At 44.8% G+C, this 21,396-nt stretch overlaps 8 protein-coding genes across 8 annotated transcripts; 5 read left to right on the forward strand and 3 right to left on the reverse strand.

Annotated features, from left to right (window-relative positions):
* Window positions 1-793: 793 nt before the first annotated feature.
* On the forward strand, window positions 794-2,671 carry AOL_s00079g225 (uncharacterized protein; the record flags this gene model as incomplete). Its single annotated transcript, XM_011124100.1, has 5 exons — window positions 794-1,058; window positions 1,127-1,509; window positions 1,577-2,223; window positions 2,321-2,397; window positions 2,496-2,671. The coding sequence occupies 5 exons, from the start codon at window positions 794-796 to the stop codon at window positions 2,669-2,671; spliced, it is 1,548 nt and encodes a 515-aa protein (XP_011122402.1).
* Window positions 2,672-3,903: 1,232 nt separating this feature from the next.
* AOL_s00079g226 (uncharacterized protein) lies at window positions 3,904-4,953 on the forward strand (the record flags this gene model as incomplete). The annotated part of the gene is made up of 1 exon (XM_011124101.1): window positions 3,904-4,953. One exon carries the CDS (start codon window positions 3,904-3,906, stop codon window positions 4,951-4,953), a length of 1,050 nt encoding a protein of 349 aa, XP_011122403.1.
* Window positions 4,954-5,829: 876 nt separating this feature from the next.
* On the reverse strand, window positions 5,830-6,567 carry AOL_s00079g227 (uncharacterized protein; the record flags this gene model as incomplete). The annotated part of the gene is made up of 2 exons (XM_011124102.1): window positions 5,830-6,396; window positions 6,490-6,567. 2 exons carry the CDS (start codon window positions 6,565-6,567, stop codon window positions 5,830-5,832), a joined length of 645 nt encoding a protein of 214 aa, XP_011122404.1.
* A 742-nt stretch (window positions 6,568-7,309) lies between these two features.
* AOL_s00079g228 (uncharacterized protein) lies at window positions 7,310-8,534 on the forward strand (the record flags this gene model as incomplete). The annotated part of the gene is made up of 3 exons (XM_011124103.1): window positions 7,310-7,895; window positions 7,976-8,369; window positions 8,441-8,534. 3 exons carry the CDS (start codon window positions 7,310-7,312, stop codon window positions 8,532-8,534), a joined length of 1,074 nt encoding a protein of 357 aa, XP_011122405.1.
* A 943-nt stretch (window positions 8,535-9,477) lies between these two features.
* Window positions 9,478-11,006, reverse strand: AOL_s00079g229 (uncharacterized protein; the record flags this gene model as incomplete). The annotated part of the gene is made up of 2 exons (XM_011124104.1): window positions 9,478-10,612; window positions 10,708-11,006. 2 exons carry the CDS (start codon window positions 11,004-11,006, stop codon window positions 9,478-9,480), a joined length of 1,434 nt encoding a protein of 477 aa, XP_011122406.1.
* A 945-nt stretch (window positions 11,007-11,951) lies between these two features.
* AOL_s00079g230 (uncharacterized protein) lies at window positions 11,952-13,950 on the forward strand (the record flags this gene model as incomplete). The annotated part of the gene is made up of 5 exons (XM_011124105.1): window positions 11,952-12,426; window positions 12,526-13,145; window positions 13,248-13,403; window positions 13,477-13,605; window positions 13,708-13,950. The coding sequence occupies 5 exons, from the start codon at window positions 11,952-11,954 to the stop codon at window positions 13,948-13,950; spliced, it is 1,623 nt and encodes a 540-aa protein (XP_011122407.1).
* A 156-nt stretch (window positions 13,951-14,106) lies between these two features.
* Window positions 14,107-16,155, reverse strand: AOL_s00079g231 (uncharacterized protein; the record flags this gene model as incomplete). Its single annotated transcript, XM_011124106.1, has 2 exons — window positions 14,107-15,478; window positions 15,551-16,155. 2 exons carry the CDS (start codon window positions 16,153-16,155, stop codon window positions 14,107-14,109), a joined length of 1,977 nt encoding a protein of 658 aa, XP_011122408.1.
* A 1,255-nt stretch (window positions 16,156-17,410) lies between these two features.
* AOL_s00079g232 (uncharacterized protein) lies at window positions 17,411-20,803 on the forward strand (the record flags this gene model as incomplete). Its single annotated transcript, XM_011124107.1, has 5 exons — window positions 17,411-17,727; window positions 17,862-18,151; window positions 18,228-20,590; window positions 20,651-20,704; window positions 20,762-20,803. 5 exons carry the CDS (start codon window positions 17,411-17,413, stop codon window positions 20,801-20,803), a joined length of 3,066 nt encoding a protein of 1,021 aa, XP_011122409.1.
* Window positions 20,804-21,396: the final 593 nt, after the last annotated feature.

The raw sequence follows: 21,396 nt of genomic DNA on the forward strand, positions 1-21,396 counted from the left end.
CATACGCCATTCAAATGAGAGTATGGATCTGTGGACCATATATTCGGTAGGGTCAGTATGGAACGGCGCTTGTGTCTAGGGATTGGTTGGAAAGTAGCTCGTTTTATCCGGGGTGCAAGCTACTTGAAAGTCTTGATCTGCTCTCCAGATATTTTGCAGGGGTCTAACTCAGGCGGCATGCTAGGCTTGCATAAACACTAATGATGTTATCTCAGGTTAGCTAGGGAAAAGGTGGTAACGAACCATTGGCCGTACGTAGGGGACTAGTACTAGTGATATTTCTGGCACGCATTATTGAGCTCCAAGAAACCGTTGAAGTTAATCACTCTGCTGCTGAGTTTTTCAACTTTTCTTTATTAATAGAAAGTCACTTCATGCAGCGCACTAGAGCGACGGCACGAAATATTGTGCTCCGGATACAAGGGCTATTGCATCGTCACTTTCATTGAGTCTTTGTTGCGCGAGGTTTTACTATATTCTGAATTCTCTTACGTACGATAACAAATTTGCAAGTTGTCTCAAGGCTTTTCTCAGGCATCATACAATCGTTGCCAGATGCCATTTGGGGGGTGTTAAAACTAGAGTTGGCAAATTCAAGGTTAGTATTTAGGGCCCCAATGCAATATACACACTCCATTAACATAATTTCCTCCATAGAGCATCTTTAAATTCATCCTCCTCTAAACAAAGTAGTCCCGCTACTCGTAGAGGCCCAGTCCTCTGAATGTTGGCTCTAAAATCTCACCAATCTCGCTTTGTTTCCATATAGTCAGCCTACGATATCAACATAATAATGGGGAAAGGCCTCGAGATACTCCCCACCGTGGTGCTCAACTCCAATCTCTTAGACCTCGAAGTGATCTATCAACGCTTGCTCCAAGTCGCCGCGATTCTAGTGATAGGATACTTGGTCCTCACTGCGATTTATGAACTCTACTTCTCACCTCTGTCCAAGATCCCCGGACCATGGTATGCTGCGGTTTCACGGTTGTGGCTGATATACAGATCGCTAAGGGGGGGTGTTATTTTTACCGCCTACGACTTACATAAACAGTATGGTATGTTTGATACTTCTTGACGATAAAACAGCAGACGTGTATTAACTAATCGCTCACTTTCCTCTTAGGCCCATATGTTCGAATGTCTCCAAATGAGATTTCAGTAGCCGAAATAGAATCAGTACGAAAGATACACGCTCCTTCAGATCCATACGAGAAGGCAGGATTTTATAAGACAATTGGAAAGGGATTCAAAACCATATTCGTTCTTACAGACCACGAAGAATACAAACACCGTCTTAAAGCTCTTGGGGGCGGGTTTGCAGCCATGAATCTAGCCTTATTGGAGCCGGTTATTCGCAAACATGTGGATACCTGCGTATCAAAACTTAAGCAAGAACTCGATAACGGCAGGAATCCGGACGTGTTTTTATGGGTTCAATATATGAGCACCGATATCATCGGAGAGATCAGCTTTGGGAAAGACTTTGGGATGTTGGAGAGTGAAACTGTACGTGACCGATTAACCAACAGAGCACCTGCATATATACAGCGGACGTACTGACGCCACTGAATAGATCAATCCATTGATTCGAGATGCTATGACATACCTTGCCCTATTAGCAATGCGGGCTTTCGTTCCTTTGATGCAACTCTTAGAACCGGTACTCTCCCACATCCCCCATTCCGGAATTCAACGTATTTTCGGCTCTGAACAGCGGATTCTGAAATACAGCAATAACGCAATCCTCAGTCTAGTCCGCGATAGCCAGGATTGCAAAGACGGGGAAGTAAAACCAAATTTATTCTCTAAAATGTTGAGAAACCTAGACAATCCCAAGTGTAGGTATAAAATGACTATGGAGGAGATAAGGCATGATTCTTTTGGGTTTATCCTCGGAGGAAGCGATACAGTCACAATCACCGGAAGCTTTATTATATGGGCCATAATCAGACACACAGAGGTACGCAAAAAGCTAGAAGCAGAGATCCAGAGCCTCGGTGTTGGTGATATTACGGATAAAAAGCTCCAAACACTGCCATTCTTAAAATGTGTGATACAAGAAGGTGTAAGGATGTACTCGGCGGCCCAGTTCTATCTTCCTAGGGCCGTGCCTGGTACTGGAAGAAAGCTTGGACCGTACTTTTTACCGGGAGGTGTAGAGGTTATAACTCCAATATACACAATTCAGAGAAATCCAGATATCTTTCCTGAACCTCATGTGTAAGTCTATTCGACCCATTCCCACCAAAAGCGTTCGATTCCATGGAATCCAACCTGACAAAACTTCGCGAACCCTGTTAACGTGTTGAGTACTTAGCTTCAAACCCGAGAGATGGATGAATGCCACGGATGAAATGAACGACGCCATAATAGCCTTCGGTGGATCTTCTCGAGGTATGATAGAGCATTTCTTCCTATTCCTGATTATATGATTATAAATCGTCAAGTAGCTTGCTAAAAACAAAAATTTGGAACTTCTACAGTATGTCTAGGTAAAAACTTGAGTATGATGGAGATGCGCCTTCTCATCGCTGTCCTATTGACTGAATATCCCGAGGTCGACCTCGCAGAATCTTGTACAGACGAGAGCATGGAAATAGTGGAATTTCTGTGTATCAAACCTAGAGGAGGCAAGTGCGAATTAAAGAAGAAGAAAATTATAGAATAATATCATGCTGTAACTAGATAAGTTTATTCATATATGAATCGATGCGATGGGCTAAATTTGATGTATATATATCGATGCTTTGACGAAATTTAACTAGACTAGTTTTGATGTATAGTACCGGTATTATAAGGTATCTGTGGTATGGTATACATAATATAATAATAATATAATATAATATCATATTACTCCGTATATTAGAGTGTACATTATCTATCCGATACCATTCTAGATCTGTCTCATATGCATCGATCGTAGCTTAAGCTTACGGATGCGATCCTGTATGTGTGACATCCTAGCGGCTTAGCGCTCCCGGGTGCTTTACATGTATACCTCTTGGTGCAGTATAAACTTTAAATTCAGACTTGCAGCCCGGATGTAAAATTAAAAGAGACCCGAAAGCATAACTAGACTCGAAAACATCATTCATAAAATATAAAACCAAAGTTACTCTTGATACGTACAACAGGGCCCTTAACGTTGTATGATAAGCGAATTACAGAGAGTATGATGCCCTGGCCTTGCCCTCTATCCTAGGTTCAGTCTTGGCAAGGCATTGATTCGTTCCTGCTTAAAAACCTCGGCCAGTAATTAGTAGCCGGGTAAGAGAATCATTGATTCTTACTCCATAGGGAAATTTTGCGAGTTTAACAAAAAAATTTGATTTGCCTGGTGAAAATGGGGTTAATCCCCTATCTCGCTAAGAATCACGAGATCCACTTGGCCCTTTTTTCTAAAGTTTTTGGAGGCAAAAAGGACAAAAAAAGAAGCACGCTTCTTCTTCCTAAGTGCTCCCATACGGATTTGAACCGTAGACCTCGACATTACTAGTGTCGCGCTCTACCAACTGAGCTATAGGAGCTAATTTAGATGAAGAAGCCGATAGCAACTTGAGTAATTGAATCTAGCAGATATAGATGCCTCTCAGAAGCAAATTTAGTGTTTTTTTTTTGATTGTTCCGATTCCAATTGACCAAAACTGTGGTTTCGGAGATCACGAAAGGATGAAAAGGGTTTTCTGGTGTCTTGTATCTCAGCGCGCGCCGGCTTTCGGGTTGAACAGCGACCAGGTTGCTGTACCACATTAAACACGTCCAACACATTTCAATATCCCACTTTTATAACCTCACAGCGGCGTCAGGCCTCTCGAGACTAGAAACGTCACTTATAAACCCCAACCACACCCTGCGCACGAGATTATACTATACGATATCATACCATGACATAAATTCACAATGCCGACCCCCATCCACAACCTCCCAGCCCTCCGTGTCCTCAAACTCCCGCTAAGCGACTACTCCCACGTCTCCAAACTTCAATCCATCCTATTCAACCTCCACCTCCTCTACAAATCCTCCCAAAGTACACCAAACCCAATCCCTCAACCTCCACCATACCTCATCACCTCATCCTTCCATCCAATTTACACATTCGGTCGACGTGAAGCCGCCAGAACACCACCTGAACCGGTCCTAAACCTCTTATCTGAGAATAAAGCTGCAATAGCTTATACACCGCGTGGAGGGCAAGTTACGTTTCACGGACCGGGACAGGTAGTTGCATATCCGATTCTTGATTTGAAGAGACACGGGCTTTCGCCTAAATGTTACGTGCGAGTCCTTGAGAAGGCTGTTATAAGGGTGTTAAGGAAATGGGGGATAAAAGGGTTTACGACGAAAGAGGCGGGTGTGTGGGTCAAGAATGACAGGAAGGTTGCGAGTATTGGGGTCAATTTGAGGAGGTGGGTTAGTAGTCATGGATTGGCTTTGAATGTTGATACGGACCTTGAGTGGTTTAAGAAGATTGTGGCTTGTGGGTTGGATGGTGTGGAGATGTGGTCTATGAAGAAGGAATGGGAGGATCAGCTGGAACATAAGAGTAATGAGGGAGGTAGGATCCCTGGGAGCCTGACTGAGCTAATAAATAGGGTGGATAGCAAGGTGTTCAAGAGGAGGATAACAGAAGAAGTTGTACATGAGATAGCGGATGGGATAGGATGCAGATTGGCTACACCTATTACCGTGGAGGAAGTCGAGGAGCTAGGGAGGAAGTATGAGCTTTCTGGAGAAGATGGGATAGAGTGGCTTAAGTACTGGGATTCTTCGGGTCTGTACTATAGGGTTAAAGGAGATAACATGGAAATGGAGGGTGAGGAACGAGTTCCTGAAGAAAAGAGGGAAACGGATTTGGATGATGTTAAAAACAATAACGACACAGATCCTGATGAAGGTGCGCCCCTTTTCTTCAAATCTAAACGCATTTATCGAGGTTGGGACCTCCCTTAGAATCGAAAGACTAAGAACTAGTAAGCTCCTCGAACCTAAAATGGACGAGAGGCCTTGTCAAGAGGCAGGGCTGAAGATCCAATTATAGGTCATACTATTCGAATGGTGCCCTATTTTATATCAGAATTACGCCAGAGTAACCCGAGAGGGTGGTGATGATGATGGCGGCGGCGGCGACGGTCTATCGTACTATCATGAAACGAAATTGACCTAGCATGCAATGATTCTCGTCCTAAAATATAAAGGCCCTAGGGAAAAGATGATCGAAGATTTCAAGTATCCTTGGAGATAATACAATTATGAGTAGATAAAGCTGTGGAAGCCAGGAACTAAGGACGGAGAAGATGGATCTATGGATCAAAATTATGCTAATATTGAGCGCTTGGGCGCCAGATACACCAAAGAAAATTGGAAAGACGAGGCCAGGCCGAGGTTCGTGCGAGGTCAATTGGATAATAGCGGCTACAGTACTGCCTGCCATGTAAATAAGTATTATTATGTAAATATCTATTAAGTTTAATTACAGCCTTGGGTCATTATAATAATAGTATACTCTTAATGTTTGTTTATAACTTTGACCTTATCTTTGTAACATTGTGGCGATAAAATCTCCTAGCCTTACCGGACAAGCTCTTCCTCAAAATATTCTTACAGTAGCTCGAGATAGACTAGGATAATGTTGTCACGTTGAAAAAAGAAATATGTAATTGTGTACTAGATATAGCTAGCCACGGATCCGCGATATAGCTTAGTTTTTTCTCCCAGCTAGCTCGATTGAAACAATTATAGTCCACCTTTGCAGCGAAAGAGCCGCTTAAACCTCAAATAGAGATTTTAGTATGCCTCCCACTAAATTTTTTATAAGTTATACCCTGTTTAAAGACCGTTGACAGTCGCCTCTTCCTCAGGCAGGCCCCAATCCTCAACGCTGCCCTTCCAATCAGCAATCTTCCCGCCCTCAAGCTCAACAACCACAAATACACTCCCTTCTTCCCCTTCAACGTAACACTTTGCGCCTTCGAACTTATTAGCTTCTTTATGTACGTCCTTATAATACTCTTCCTCATTACTGCCCGATTCCAAAATCCTAGCGTAACCCCTCACAGTATGAGAATAACTCTGCAACTCGCTGCTGTTCATGTTCTGCAAAAACTGAGCCAACGGTGATAGACTATTCGTATCGGGACTGGATGGTCCCGAAGCAGTTGGTGGGCGTTGGGAAACCCAGTCGTGGACCAGAAGAGACACATGGGGGTTACTTTTAATGTTCTGTAGCTTTTTGGTGGTTGGAGAGAGGAGCATGATGATTACGCCGGGACCGGAAGTAGAAGAAACGGCGGTGGGGAGAGCGGTGCCGGTGAAGGTCTTGGTGGGGGGGATGTAGGTGTAGTTCATCAGAGCGATGTGGGGGCGGAGTGTGGAGGTGCATGTTGCCAGGTGGAGCTGTATTCTATTAGTAAAGGTATTGACATTGACAAAGACAGAATCATTGATCATATCCAATGATGAAGCAGGAATAGAGATAAATATACTCACGAAACGGGTATTATTGAGGCACGAGAGCACCTCTGGGGGCAGCTGCCCTTCGTAGACGCGTTGGGTTGGAGGTGCCATTTTAAGTCTAATGCCGTAATTAATACAGAGTATTAAGGTACTAAGCCACGTCGAGATAGACTATAGATAGTGGATTGCGATAGTGTCAAGGACAATTTACCCGATTCGTATTAACTAAAAGTAATTGAGGATAGTATTCTGATGATGAAGATGAAACCGATTTTGAAGCTGAAGTCGAAGTTGAAGTGAAGTCGGAATGGATGATGATAGCGGAAAGAAGGGTAAATAATCCGGGGGCAGCCGTGTGCTGTTATCTTTTGGTAGTCCCGGACGCCAAGCAAATCAGTGGAATCTGGACTCGTCTACACCAACCAATCCACAGCACAGCTCGGATCTAGTCTCGAGACTGCCTTGCATATCCAAACACATACTTAAGTACTTATTTAAGGAAGCAGCTATACATCTACTACCTCCAGGTGCTTGTACATTCTATATCTACTTTCGTCTTATATACCTTATGATATCAATTGCTTCAAATTCACATACATTCAAATGGACTGAACATCACTGCCAGATTAGACCAGATCAAGATCAGATAAGCACCCGATAAGAGGCGCACGACGTCATTCCTCAACACAGGTCCGAGCGACAGACTAGCGTACCTGGTTGCTTCCCCACAGCCGCTTCGAACCTGCCTGAACGGACTTCCCCAGGTTTCCCCCTCTTCGACTTCCCCATCCTTCTCATCCTCTACTCCTTCATCGCGACTTCTCCTTTTACATTACCAGAATAAACTATCATCATGTTCCGTCCTGCTCTTCGTCCGCTTTCTCGTCGTTTCCCCTCTTCTTTAATCCGTCCCTTATCTACCGCTACTCCACTTCTTAGTAAACCCACCACTACTACCACCACCCCCTCAATCGGCCAACTCCCAGCCGACTCCACTACCCAATTCGAAGCAAACCTCGCAGCCTTTCGCGGAAAGCAAGCTTCGCAGCAAGAAGCCGCCCGTCAAAAGGCCACAGAAGCTGCAGCAGCCGCTCGTGCGGCTGTTACCGACCCAAACAGTCCCGAGGCTGTTGCTGCTGCTGCTGCTGGAAGCGCCGAGGGTGGTCCTGACATCAAGACTGGTGGTGTCTTCTCCAAACTTCTCCACGGGTCGAGTGAAGCTCAACATGATACTTACCAAATTCAGGAATCTTTCTCAAAGGTTCTTGCTAGAGGAAAGTATGTTCACGAGTTGGTGTTTCACCGTGTGAGACCGGATAAGGTCGATGAATACGTCGAACTTATTGGGACTGAGTATCCTCGGGTTGCCAATGATCCCAGGGCCGAAGTCAAACTCGTGGGTAGCTGGAATACTGAAATCGGGGAGGGTGACACATTCCGTAAGTTCATTGCTGCTACGAATCGTGAGATCCTTGTTTTACTAGAAAAATACATACTAAATCGAGTTTTATTACGTAAGTCCACATCTGGGAATACAACGGCTACTCTGGCTACCATTCCACCCAACGCTACCTCGACGGCCTCCCACAGACTCAAAAATACAAAAAGGAAGTCCGCAAGTACCTCCAATCGCGCTCCAACTCTCTCGCTCAAGAGTTCTCGTTTTGGCCTACCACCCCACCTAGGGCTTTGGGAGGTGTATTCGAGCTCCGGTCGTATACTTTGCATCCGGGGAATCTATTAGAGTGGGAGACTCATTGGAGACGTGGATTGGTGGCTAGACAGAGTCAGGGTATGGAAGGTGTCGGAGCATGGTTTACTCAGATTGGTGGATTGAACGAAGTTCACTACCTCTGGCAATTTGGAGATTTGAGAGGACGACAGATATTGAGAGAGAAGAGTTGGCAAGCAGAGTGAGTCCCCCCCTTCCCTTTCCCCTTTTTGTATTGTTGCGACGTGGTGATGCTAATGAATTGACTTCTAGGGGATGGGCGGATACCGTGCATAAGACAATTCCACTGATCGCAAAAATGCAGTCCAAGATTCTTCTACCTCTCCCCTGGTCGCCTGTTAAATAGATGGGACTCCCTGGGATTTGGAAGAAGTGGAGGATTGTATCACCTACAAATTCACGCATTGCGAAAGAAACTGTTAGCATCATATCATTAATTGCCTTTTTTTTTGTTATCATTGTATATTCATCCACCGCAACAGGCGGGCAAGAGCAATCAGCGAGCAGACGAAGAAGGGTTAGAATAAGAGGGGGTTCTCAAGGAAAGAGGAAAGAAGAATACTACTTCTAGAGTCGAGACGGGTAAGGCTCGGCCATTATTAAACATTGCGAAATTTTGCTTTTTTTTCTATTCTATCTATATTCTGGTTTACTATTACCACCATCAACAAATATTTTCATATATACCTAAGTACTAGCCTTGAATCCAGGCGCTCGAGGCGGAGTACTTACATACTACATGTATACATACTGAAGTACATACATCGCTGGCGGAACAGTGGTTTCCATCTAGCTTTCCCTTCGTGTAACTACCTACTCCTTAAGATATCACCCCATCTTTGGATCTATATATACCCTGCGCCTGCCTATATACGTATACCATCGCATATCAATACATAGAAGGGATAGAGTTGATACTCTCATCGCTATATATATCGCGACTATTTTTTTTAAGGTTATTTAAGAAATACGATCTACGTTGTTCAATAATATTGCGATGCAATGCTTCGGGGCTAGGTAAAATCCCATACACTTCGAACGTTGATAATCGAGAAGCGGTCTAGATCTCGTAACCAAACTGTGCAGTAGATACGTTGTATTTTGGATTGACAACGCATTTTGATCACGTACAGACGACTGCCCGAACCTAGTCTTATGTACTCTAACCTGGTCTCGTCCTAACTCTAGTTAAAGATCCAGTTGACTAGTGGGGTAATATGTAATGTAATATACAAAAGGGCCCTCAAAAAAAAAAAACTCAAGCTAACTCTAGGTTCATAAATTCAATGCTAGTAATACTCCCTCCATTCATAATAAATATCAGAACCATAAGAATCATGCTCACGGCTATCTTGATTTCGATTGGCAGAGTCACAATAATCACTATAATGAGTATCCCCGCGCAAGAAAGGGGCCCACCGATCAGAGTCTTCGGTAATCTCTCTAAAGTTTATATCAAGATGAATATCCGCAATTCTATTCCCCATGTGCTTCTCACCATGGAAGGAAATGGAGCTTAAATCGGGAATGTCGATTTTACGCCATTCATGACACATTTGGGCTAATTTCCTTGCGTTGTAAGATCCGTGTTCTATTGATCTTGGCCACGGTAGTCTTAGATATTGTAGCTTTTCGAGTTTTCTGATGGGTTGGTGAAGAGTTGGGTTGAATTCCCAGTGATTGGTGCGGAGGGGAACCTTTGGTTTGATTTTCAAGTTTGTTAGTTTTGGGAACAAACTTGCGATTTTTTCGAAGTCTTGGGCCATTCGGGGGCTCGAGGTTTTGATTTTGAGCTGTTTGATGCGGGGGAATGTGGTATGTGGCGGAATCGAGTCTAGGATGGCGAAGCTTTGGTCGGGATTTCTGGGGATGTTGAAATGTAATATTGGCTCGATATCTATACACTTTATTCCTAGGCGGCTCGTTCTCGGTGCTGCCATGAGAAGTTTGTGGTAGAATCTTTCTTGTTCGGGATGAGGGTTTGGGAGATCTAATTCCCATTGACCCACACGGGTTAATGATATTTCAAGACCCTGTAGGTTTGGAAAGGTGATGCTCGGTAGATGTTCTGCCATATATGCTTCAACTTCGTCAGGATGTATTTCTTCTCCCAGGAATTGTTGGTTGGTCGATGAGAGGTTCGAATAGATATCTTGGTAGGTTTGGTATAGTCTGTTGTAGTGCACGGTGACATGAAGTCTCAGGACTGTTAAAGCTTGAAGAGGGGCTAATACCCTTAAGATGGCGAAGAAGGCATTTCTTTCGATTACATTGGGTACCTCGTAGGTTATGTATAGAACTCGGATGGTTGGGAAAAGTGGTACGGCTTGTATTCCAGCTCGAAGCCAAGAAATTGAATTTTCGTGTTTGTCGGATATATTTTCATCAGCATATGACAGCGGGGCATGATTTAACTGTAAGAATCTATGACCAACCAAGGATTCGAATAGAGGAGGAAATTAATAAATTAAAATCAAATCCCGAAAGTAAGAGTGACGAACTAGCAGAGTTTCTCATACCTGATATCACCATCGTGGTGTTCCAATAAACCACCTGGTTTAAATAGTTCTATCGATGAGGGATCCAGACTGATAGTTGCATAAAATACCCGTGGCCGAAAGCAGAGTTGATAGAAGACTCTGGAAGAATGAGCAATGCCTTTGAGGTGATGGTATGTTTCCCGACTATAGCTACAGAACCAGCCATTGTATTGCCTTGCTAGGATATCGATTATCATAAGTTTGATCTCGATCGGAAGGTTGATTAGCGAGACTTTGGAAGCATCGCTGCTTCGATGTGGGAGGGTTGGTTCCTCCATGGTTTTTGTGTGATGTCGTTGTTGTATCAGGTATGTTGAGGGAACTGGGTGGCATGGAGGTTCTTATATGTACGAGGAACTTGATTTGGGCGTTTGTGTTAATACGATGTGCATATGGCAGAAGCAGCCTTGACTCATCTGCACCTGCCAGCAATGCAATGCATGCATGCCTACAATCAATTTTCGTCGTCCGTTTCGAGTAAGAATCCAGGGGTTTATAGTATATTCTACAGTTTGGCCTGGGTAAGTTCCAATCCAACGTTGCTTCCAAGCTTGCCGTTCGGGGCTAAACCAATGCAAAGCTGGCGCAACATCCGGATCCATCGTCAGAAGTGCGTGTAACCCCGCCCTACAACGCGAAAAGGCTGTGTCTTTTTTAGCAGGACAACACGGGATATCGTGTCTGTTGGTAGGTCGAAGAACGGACAATGCAGAACTGCAATTGAAAGCCTGGCAGGGGGTTGAGTCACAGGATCCCGTGTATCCTTCCAGCCTCTCTGAACCCCGCGCGAGGATTTAAAAAGGAAGCTTATGAAATTCTAACCAACTAAACATTTGATAAGTCACGTATGAGTAATACGGTTACTCAAAACCAACTAGATGCGATCTAAGATCGTACACCACGCAAGGAACCATCCAGTCGCAAGCCCCTAGGATGCCGGGGTAAACCTGGTCCCTTCCCGTCACCGTACATAAACGCATGCCAATTGCAAAGCACTCATTCGCATATTGAATTCAAATTAATAGGTTGATATAAATGCCATATGGGATCCTTGGAACTTAGTATATATACCAAGTACCCCCTAAAAATCTTTAAGCTTTCATTCTAAGCACTCGAGCCGATCGCCTTTTCTTATACTATTGCATAGTCTCGTATTGCGATACGAGACTAACTATTACATATACGAAGCAAGTAAGTAGGTATATATAGACTATAAAACCACAATGTCCTCTTCCTTATCTCTATACGGAATGTTCGGAACCGACCCCAGCCCCCGAGTACCAACCCAACGACCCTTCCACCACCCCTTCGACCTAACATTCTACCCTCACCCACTTACCAGACGAAAAACCTCCTACCTTCCACAATTTTCAAGTCGAGAACATACCATTCGCCGGATCTCCTCGAGTATTCGTCATCGTGTTGGTTGGATCGAAGATATTACAAATCTTGATAGTTTTAAAAGGTTATTATTATTACCACATGACGATAACAAATCGATATCTGGAGGGACGTTGATGTCTCCGTCTGATGGGATAAATGATGGGGAAATTGAGTTTTTGTTTGAAGAGTTGGTGGGGTATAAAGCGTATGTGATGGAATTAAGAAAGAACGGTGTTTTGATAGAACCTGGTGTCGATGGGGTTTGGAAACAAGATGGTTTATTGGATGAATCGTCGAGAGGACGGTTGAAAGAAGGTACTTTAGCTTCCCGGATCCCAATTGCAATTGTACAATTGACGTATTACATATAATTTCTTAAAACCGTTAACATAATATGTAATTTAATGCTTCCAGCTGCCTCAACCCTCTCATCCCTCCCCGCCAGCTCAAGAAACTGGCCCACCCTCCCGGATACCCCCGAAAAGGACCTTCTAGACCCCACAATCTATCCCATAATCTACGACGAAACCCTCTCACGAAATCAAATCGACTATCAAAAAGTAACCGCAGTAACCCTTCCAAGCCTAAAATGTCGTCAAGTGCACGGAGTCTCCATTGAAGAACAAGAAGAAATTCAAAAGCTAGGTCTGGACACATTTTTCTCCTGGCTACCTTCAGAATTCGAAGTCTCGCCCTCTACAGGAGAAACAAAGATAGTATCTTATATAAACAACTTGACATTACCGGGACAAGATGTAATTTTCCATCCGCTTTTGGAAAAGGTGTTTTCGGGGACTGTAAAGGCGTTTAATCACGTTTTGGCAGATTTGGATAGAAGGGTTTATAATATTAAAAAACGAGATGATGATGCTGAGAGGTTTATGCATAAATGGAGTTCGCCGATTATTTCTAAGGATAGGAGTTTGGAAGGAAAAACGGTGAAAGTGGTGGTTAGGATGGTACAGATTGATCTGGATCCGAAGAAAGTGAGGTATATGTATGCCGGCGGTGAATGGCGTGTGGAAGGGATGGCGGTATGTATTCTCTCAATTCAAACCCTCAATTCTTGAAGAAAGAAAAATGTTATAACTGGTTAACTAAATATTTGAGTAAATGCTAATATATGAAGTGGGTAGAACGAACGGATAGTAGCAACATCGATATATCAATATTCACAAGAAAATGTTACGGACTGCTGTATCCAATTTCGATTAAAATCTTTTTATATAGACGACTACCAGTTCAAACCTACAAGGGGGGATACGGAGTTCGTGGGGTCGATGAAGTTATCGGTATGCAGTATACCATATCTATATTTATTTAGACCATTCCGAGCCGCCAAGTTAACAACTTATTTACGAATAGGAGAACCGCGCAATCACATATCCAAATACATTCGAAAGCCGTTTCTCCGATTTTAGTTTGAAGGACAAGACAAAACCTGGCCATATAAAGCTACTAATCTTTCATCTCTGCGATCCGTTTGGGCATGAGGTAATCACCTTTCCCAGAGCCCTTCAATATCGATCTTCTTTCTTTGCAAAATTACATTCAAGGATCGATCTTGCTAAAAGGAAATATGATATATAAATATAGATCCCATCAACCCGTACTATCCGTCCCCAACAACCAGAACAATTCGAAAACCTATTGCGAACTACAAGACTGGGTATCCTACCCGAAGAGATATACCAAGAAATCACACAGGATGAGTGGGGGAATATTATTACTGAAGAGGAGGTTGGAGAGTATAGGAAATTGATGGTGGAGCATAGGGATGGGATTTTTAAGAAGAAGGTTAAGCGGGCCTCGAATTCTCGTGTTAGAAGGAAGGAATAGGGATTTCGATTTGAGAGACAGTTTATTTCTTATGCTCCTAATGCAACACAAGCGGTATACAAAATACAACAGATATCCTATCCCATAAATATACATAAACATCCTCCCTCTCACATATATATAATCGTAACAAATACACGTCACACAAACCTATTATCAGTACACATCTCCATTTTCCTCCTCTGCAGCCTCCCTTTGCCCCATCCAAACCTCTCCACATTCCCAACTACACGCCTCTCTTACCAAAGGCACCACATTCGCCCTCCCTTCCCCCCACCTTCCCAAATACCGTTTCAAAAACCTATTCCACTTCATCCCCATCACCATCTCCGCCATTACCCTCCTCTTCGTATCATCACCCTCCACAGCTTCCTTCAACAACCTTTCCACAACAGTAGGTTTAAAATACTCCACCATTACATCCTCCCTTCCTACATCCTCCCAAGGTATCACATCCCAAAACTCAATCCATTCTACACCTTTCAACACATAATCCGCCTTACAAACCGTACATTTTTTCACAGCTACATCCTTCCCATTTCCCTCTTCCAAAGCATCTCTAACCTTCCGTTTTAAATGCTCCGGAAGGAGTTCATATAAGTCCTCCCTTTGTTCTTGTTTCAAAGACGTATACATCGTATGAGTTGTTATTTTTCTCAAACATAGTTCTTGTAAAGAAGGGAATTTGTTTTCTATACATTTTTTCTTTGGTTTTTGTTGACGAACGGGAAGGAGGAGCAGGTTTGTATCCTTTAGACTTCGTTTTGTGAGATGTGACCATTGGGTTGGGTGGGTTATTATTGATGATAGAGGAGGTGTGACTAGGATCCCTAGTTCGTTAAAGGCTGAGAGTGGAGTTGAGGTTATGAAGTTATAAATAAAGTGTTTTGTGATTGTTGATTTTATGAACGCTGGTGGTGTGGGGGTATTGGATGGTATCGTATGTGCTGATTTTGGAACACGGATGAGATCTGATTGTTTATTATCATTATCATCATTATCACCACTATCATCATCATCCTGAATAACCACTGATCGTTTGGGAAGAATATGTAAATCCTGAGGAATGAAGGTAAAAAAAGGGTTTGGAAAGAAAGAAAGTCCTGCAGTGGGGGTTAGATGCTGAAGGGATAATAGAGAGAATGGAAGGTATGCGAGAAGGTTCTCGCCCAGGGAAAGGTTGGTGAGGACAGTTAGGTTCGAGATGTGGTGTGGTAGACTTCTTAGGAGATTTTTGCGCAGGAAGAGACCGGTTATGGTTTGGAGGGAGGTTAGGGAGGGGGATAGAGTAGTGAGGGAGTTGTGGTGGAGATGTAGGTGGATTTGGGGGTGGAGGGAGGTGTATGGGGAGGAGACCGTTGGGTTGATGCCGGAGCTGGAGCGGAGGAGGCTCGTGGACTTTTGGAGGGTGGAGGAGGGGGCGGTTGTTGTGGAGCGGGAGGAGGAGGAAGGGAGGGAGTCCTTTGGTTGGAGGATTAGGGAGGAGAGGGAGCTGATGTCGGTTGGGGTGCGAGTGAGGGAGAGGTTGCTATCCAGTTGTTAGTACATAGGGTCTATCTATTAAGAAGGATTCTAGAATGGAGGAAAGACAGAATGTTACCTTAAATCCACAACCTCAGAACCATTCTCTATGGCCTTCTGGATTATCAGGTTTGCTTCTGTATCCTGCGGGTCTTCGGAGAGGTCTGTTCCGGCGGCATCACTAGGGATTCCAATTCGAAGAAGGTCGGGTTCACTGGCTGGAGGACGGATGGTGCTTAAGCTGGTATTCGCCTCTTCATGTTCATTTTCATTTCCACCGGCCTCATAATCATCATTGTCGCCGTCGTCGTCGCCATTGTCGCACCCCTTAGACTTGGATGAACTCGGAAGACCATCTTCATAATAATCATGATCTATCCTATCCGACGAGAGGAAATTGATTTCTGCGCGGTGTTTTAGAATCGATTGAACAGTACCACTTCTCTGGCGCTTCACGGTTCTGGCGGAGCGACGGTAGGCATGGTATGGGTTTTCAAAGACCTCCTTAGGCGGTAGGTCATCGCTGGAGAAGACGGGGATGTCATCGGATGATAGGTCGGTTTCTAGGAAACGCTTTTGGCCGGTGAGTTGTAGGTTTGTTGTTGTTGTTGAGGATGATGAAGGGAGGAGGGGCGGTGAGGAGGGGATTGGGGTTGGGAGGTGGTTGTTACGGTGATTAGGCATGGTGAAGGGGAGGGGAGGCGTTGGGTCAGGAGGGTGTGCGACGGTCGGGACTTATTTAACAACCACAACCACAATCACAACCACAACTATTATCACTATCAATCACCATTGCTAATTCCAAACTTCTCTCTTCCAACTGCATATTGTTTTTAGTTCTTATCCTAGTATTTTTTGGGTCACAATTGACATTTCCTAACAATAAAACAACGGTAATGCAGCTGTCAATCGGAATATTTGTTGTGCCGAAATGTTTTTTATACTATTGTTTGACAAAGGGCACGTGGGGAGCATCATGCACAGCGTTCCGGGGAATGAGCGAATGTATGGGGATGATCGGATCTAATCTGATATGATATGATATCACCGAAGAATAGATAAGAACCGGATTCAGGGAGTCTTGGCTATTTCAGCTGTTTTCGTGCAGGTCTGATACAATAGACATCTGGCTTCAAGTCCGACCGGGGTATTATTATTATTAGGCCACATTCAGCCCAGCCCTACATCTACCATAGTGTAGTGTATATGTAGACGTGTCGATATATGTCTCTTATGAGCGACATACGTCCACTGCTGTATATAGACCGTCTACCGCACAGTACAAGACTAGATCATGATCGTGAATCAATTGACTTGACCGATAGAAAAAAAAGAGTATTCCGTAATTTATTTTATATTACGTTCCCGGGTGCGAAATAATTATCGAATGCAACCCAGCCCCTGCTCTTGGCTTTAAATTCATATGCTGAAGTATGTATCGTATCATGTGTATGTATACTTAGTAGTACTTACTAAGGATCAATAGGAGAACGAGACACTGAACAGGCCAGGTGTCTGCAAGAAGAACACCACCAGTCGAATAATATAATTAATCTCCACCGTTTTGGGGCCCTTCCAAATTAAGGCTGATGCTTGTTCCATAACTTAATTACCAGTGGCTGCAATCCAATGGTGGTGCATTTGGAGGGGCGTTTTTCTTTTATCGATCTAGCCATATTGCCATAATTGCCATTTCCGCCGCTAACTTGGGTTCTGTTCGGCTGCAACCACAATTAAAGACACGATACACTTTAGCCCCATACTTTGCCTCGACCATAAAGAATCCACCAACCCTTCTCCCCTTCTCCCTTCTCCCTTCTTCTCATCCATTGTTGTCATCACCATCACCATCATCACCATTACTAACTTCTACTTGTCTCTACCTCTGACCATAAAAGGTAAAAGGTGAGAAAGGTGAAAAAGGTAACAGGTCGTCACAATGACGACTAAGAAGAAGTCCCACAACCTCGCCGCCGACGCCTCAGACCGCGGCAGGTCTCGCTCGCGGTCGCCTACTCCCGCTTCTCCATCCGTGGCAGCAACTTCCTCCTCCTCAAAGAAGAAGTCTGGTAAGGCTTCGGCTTCATCCTCCACAAAATCCAATTACTGGTCAACATGGGGAACCATCAGGGACTTTGACATCTTCAGCCTTCCCAGCTCCGACTGGTCAATTCTCATCGTTCTTACCGTTGTCGCTGTCTTTGTCCGTCTCTTCAGAATACACCAGCCTACCTCTGTCGTCTTTGATGAAGTCCAGTACGTTATCCTTTTTTCCTTTTACACCTTCTATCCATTTACCTCTTCCTATCAAATAAATAAAATAAAATAAAATCATAAATTGTGTTTAAATTGGCGCGTGTATGACGTACAATTGGCTAACTATCGCATAGCTTCGGCGGCTTCGCTACCAAGTACATCAAGGGCAAGTTCTTTATGGACGTCCACCCTCCATTGGCCAAGCTTCTTATCACCCTAGCTGGTTTCCTCGCCGGCTTCGATGGCTCCTTCGACTTCAAGGAAATCGGCAAGGACTACCTTGAACCCGGTGTCCCATATGTCGCCATGAGATTGCTACCTGCCGTCCTAGGTATCTTCGTCGTCCCTACCGCTTTCCTCACAATCAAAGCTGCTGGATGTTCGACTTTTGCTGCCATCCTAGGCGCTGGTTTCATTACCTTCGGTGGGTGCTACTCTTCTTTTGTTTTGTTTTTTTCCCTCCTAGATACAATATTTCAGAAAACTAATATTATTGGTAGAAAACGGCTTGATCACTCAGTCCAGATTGATCCTCTTGGACTCCCCGCTCGTCTGTTTCACCGCCATTACCGCTCTCTCATGGACCTCCTTTATGAACCAGCACGCTCTCGGACCTGGTGCTTGGTTCGGCCCTAACTGGTGGTTCTGGTTGGCTGCCAGCGGTCTCGGTCTCGGTGCTACCCTCTCCGTCAAGTGGGTCGGCCTCTTCACAATTGCCTGGGTCGGTAGCATCACCGTTCTCCAGCTCTGGCTCCTTCTCGGTGATACCAAGAACGTCTCCGTTCAGCTCTGGTTCAAGCATGTTGCCGCTCGTGCGCTCTGCCTGATCGCCATCCCAATGGCCTTCTACATGTTCATGTTCTGGATCCACTTCCTCTGCCTCCAGAATCCTGGTGACGGTGATGGTTTCATGTCTGCTCAGTTCCAGTCTACCCTCAACTCCAAGCAGATGAAGGCTGTCCCAGCCGACGTCGCCTACGGTTCTAAGATTACCCTCCGCCACTGGAATACCCAAGGTGGATACCTCCACTCCCACAACCATATGTACCCTAGCGGCTCGAAGCAACAGCAGATCACTCTCTACCCGCACAAGGACGACAACAACTTCTTCATAGTTGAGAACACTACCAAGCCAGAAGGCGGTTCCGGTATTAGCGGATTCGATGCCATCTCTCCACCAGTTCTTCTCAAGGACGGCGATACCATCAAGCTCTACCACAACCCCACCCACCGCAGAGTTCACTCCCATGACGTCAGACCACCCGTCACCGATGCCGATTGGCAAAACGAGGTATCTGCTTACGGTTATGAAGGCTTTGACGGCGACGCCAACGACTACTTCCGTATCGAGATCATCAAGAGTATGTCGAAGGGATCTGTCGCTAAGGAACGTGTCAGGACCATCGAGACTCGCTTCAAGCTTGTTCACGTCATGACTGGATGCGTTTTGTTCTCCCACAAGGTTAAGCTTCCAAGCTGGGGTTATGAGCAACAGGAAGTTACCTGCGCCAAGGGTGGTACTCTACCCAACTCCGTCTGGTTTGTTGAGCAGAACGCTCACCCACAGCTTAAGGGACCTGATGTCGAAATGACCAACTACAAAAATCCTGGTTTCCTCGGAAAGTTCTGGGAATTGCAGAAGGTCATGTGGAGGACCAACGCTGGTTTGGTCGACAGCCACGCCTGGGATTCCAGACCCGACTCTTGGCCACTCCTCAAGCGTGGTATCAACTTCTGGGGACGTGATCACCGTCAAATCTACCTTATGGGTAACCCACTCATTTGGTACAGCACTACTGGTGCCATTATCCTCTATGTTCTCTTCAAGGGTATTGCTCTTCTCAGATGGCAACGCGGCTTCAAGGACTACGATGTTGAGAATTTCCGCCGATTCGACTTCGAGATCGGTGCCAGTGTTCTCGGCTGGGCTTTCCACTACTTCCCATTCTTCCTCATGAAGCGTCAGCTCTTCTTGCACCACTACTTCCCAGCTCTTTTCTTCGGTATTGTCGCCGTGTGCCAGATCTGGGACTTCGTTTGGGCAAGACTCAACTTTGCTGGCTTCCGTGCTAATGCCTCTATCGCATTGTTGGCTACCATCGGATACCTCAGCGCCAGCGTTGTTGTCTTCTGGTTGTACAGCCCAATTGTCTACGGTAACCAATGGACCAAGGCTGAGTGCAAGCGCGTCAAGCTTTTCACCAAGTGGGATTGGGATTGCAACACCTTCTTTGATAACTACGAGCAATATTCAAAGTATACCCCGTCCAAGGCTGGTGGTACCGCTGGTACAGCTACTGCCAGCGGCGCTGCCAAGGCCGGCGAACAAGCTCAGGTTCACAAACCGATTGCCGTTTCTAAGGACGGAGAGAAGCAGGACGCAGCCCCTGTAGCTTCCAAGGCAGCCAAGATTGAAGACAAGGCTAAGCTCGTCGGCTCTGTTGTCAGCCAAGAGGAGAAGGTCGAGTACAGAGATCAAGACGGAAACCTCCTGAGCGACGAAGAAGTCAAGGCCCTCATGGAGGAGGGTGTCGCCTTTGAGACCAAATACGCAACTAAGACTCGCGTTATTGATCAAGATGGAAACGAAGTTCTTGTTGAGGAAGGCGAGGTTGAAGCCCTTGAGAACGGCGATACCGTAGCTGCCGATCCAGAGGCCGTTGAGCCTGCTACCGAAAGTGGAGAGGCTGTTGAGTCTGCCGAACCCGCTGAGGCCGAGGCGAATACCAAGAGCAGGAAATTTGAAGCCCAGGGAGAGGCTGCGCCACCTGCTGATGCTTCCGCCGCCAGTGATGAGGAGAGACCATCGGTTGAGATTGGGCCAGACGGCGAGGAGACCGCTATTGAGTGGGTCGAACCAGAGGTAAGTTTAAGACTTTAACTGGCTTTGGGCAGTCTTGATTCTAATTAATCTTTATTTTAGACCATTATTGAAACCGAGACTGTTGTGGTTGAGCATCCAGAGGCTACTGAAACTGTAAGTTGATTATATTTCCCAAGTATCCATCATCCACTGTTACTAATACTTTATTAGGTTATCGTCGAGGAAGAAGCCCCGGCCAAGGATGAATTGTAAATGCCTTTTTTGAGTTTTCTGTTTTGAAAGGCAAATTGGGGGTCTTATCTAGTACCTAAAAGTGTTTTTCCCTTTTTTGTATCTTCTTTTTTTTTGTTACAAAAAAACGATGCTGGATATATATCGTACCAAACTTTTGACGGGTGTTCTTTTCTGTCGTCTTTTGTTTTCTACCTGCAGGGAGACACCTTTTATATCAAAAGCTGCCACGAAGGGTAGAAAGTGGATAATTAAATGGCAGGGGTTATGGGACTGGGACGACGGGATGACCTTTTACACTACTATTACACTTAACTCCTCTTCCTCCTCTTTACTCCTCTGGTTTTGCTCCTTAGGTACCTTTTAGGTTTACTTCCTCTTTTTTAGCCTTTTCCTCCTTTTTTTTATATCCTTCTTGTGTATAGTTTTAAGGGAATTCATTTTTCATGATGCTTCTGTGATGATATATTATACTTGGTTCATTGTCTAAGTACTTACCCATGCATATGCATGTTGAGTGTCGATACCCTGCGCCCAGCCAATAAGCAGCCTTCCAATTGCCCCAGACTTTTTCCGCCAAAAAGTCGAGTTGAAAGCGAAAAAAAATGTTTAAC

Source organism: Orbilia oligospora, assembly GCF_000225545.1.
Source record: "Orbilia oligospora ATCC 24927 unplaced genomic scaffold scaffold00079, whole genome shotgun sequence".
NCBI classification, from domain to species: Eukaryota; Fungi; Ascomycota; class Orbiliomycetes; order Orbiliales; family Orbiliaceae; genus Orbilia; species Orbilia oligospora.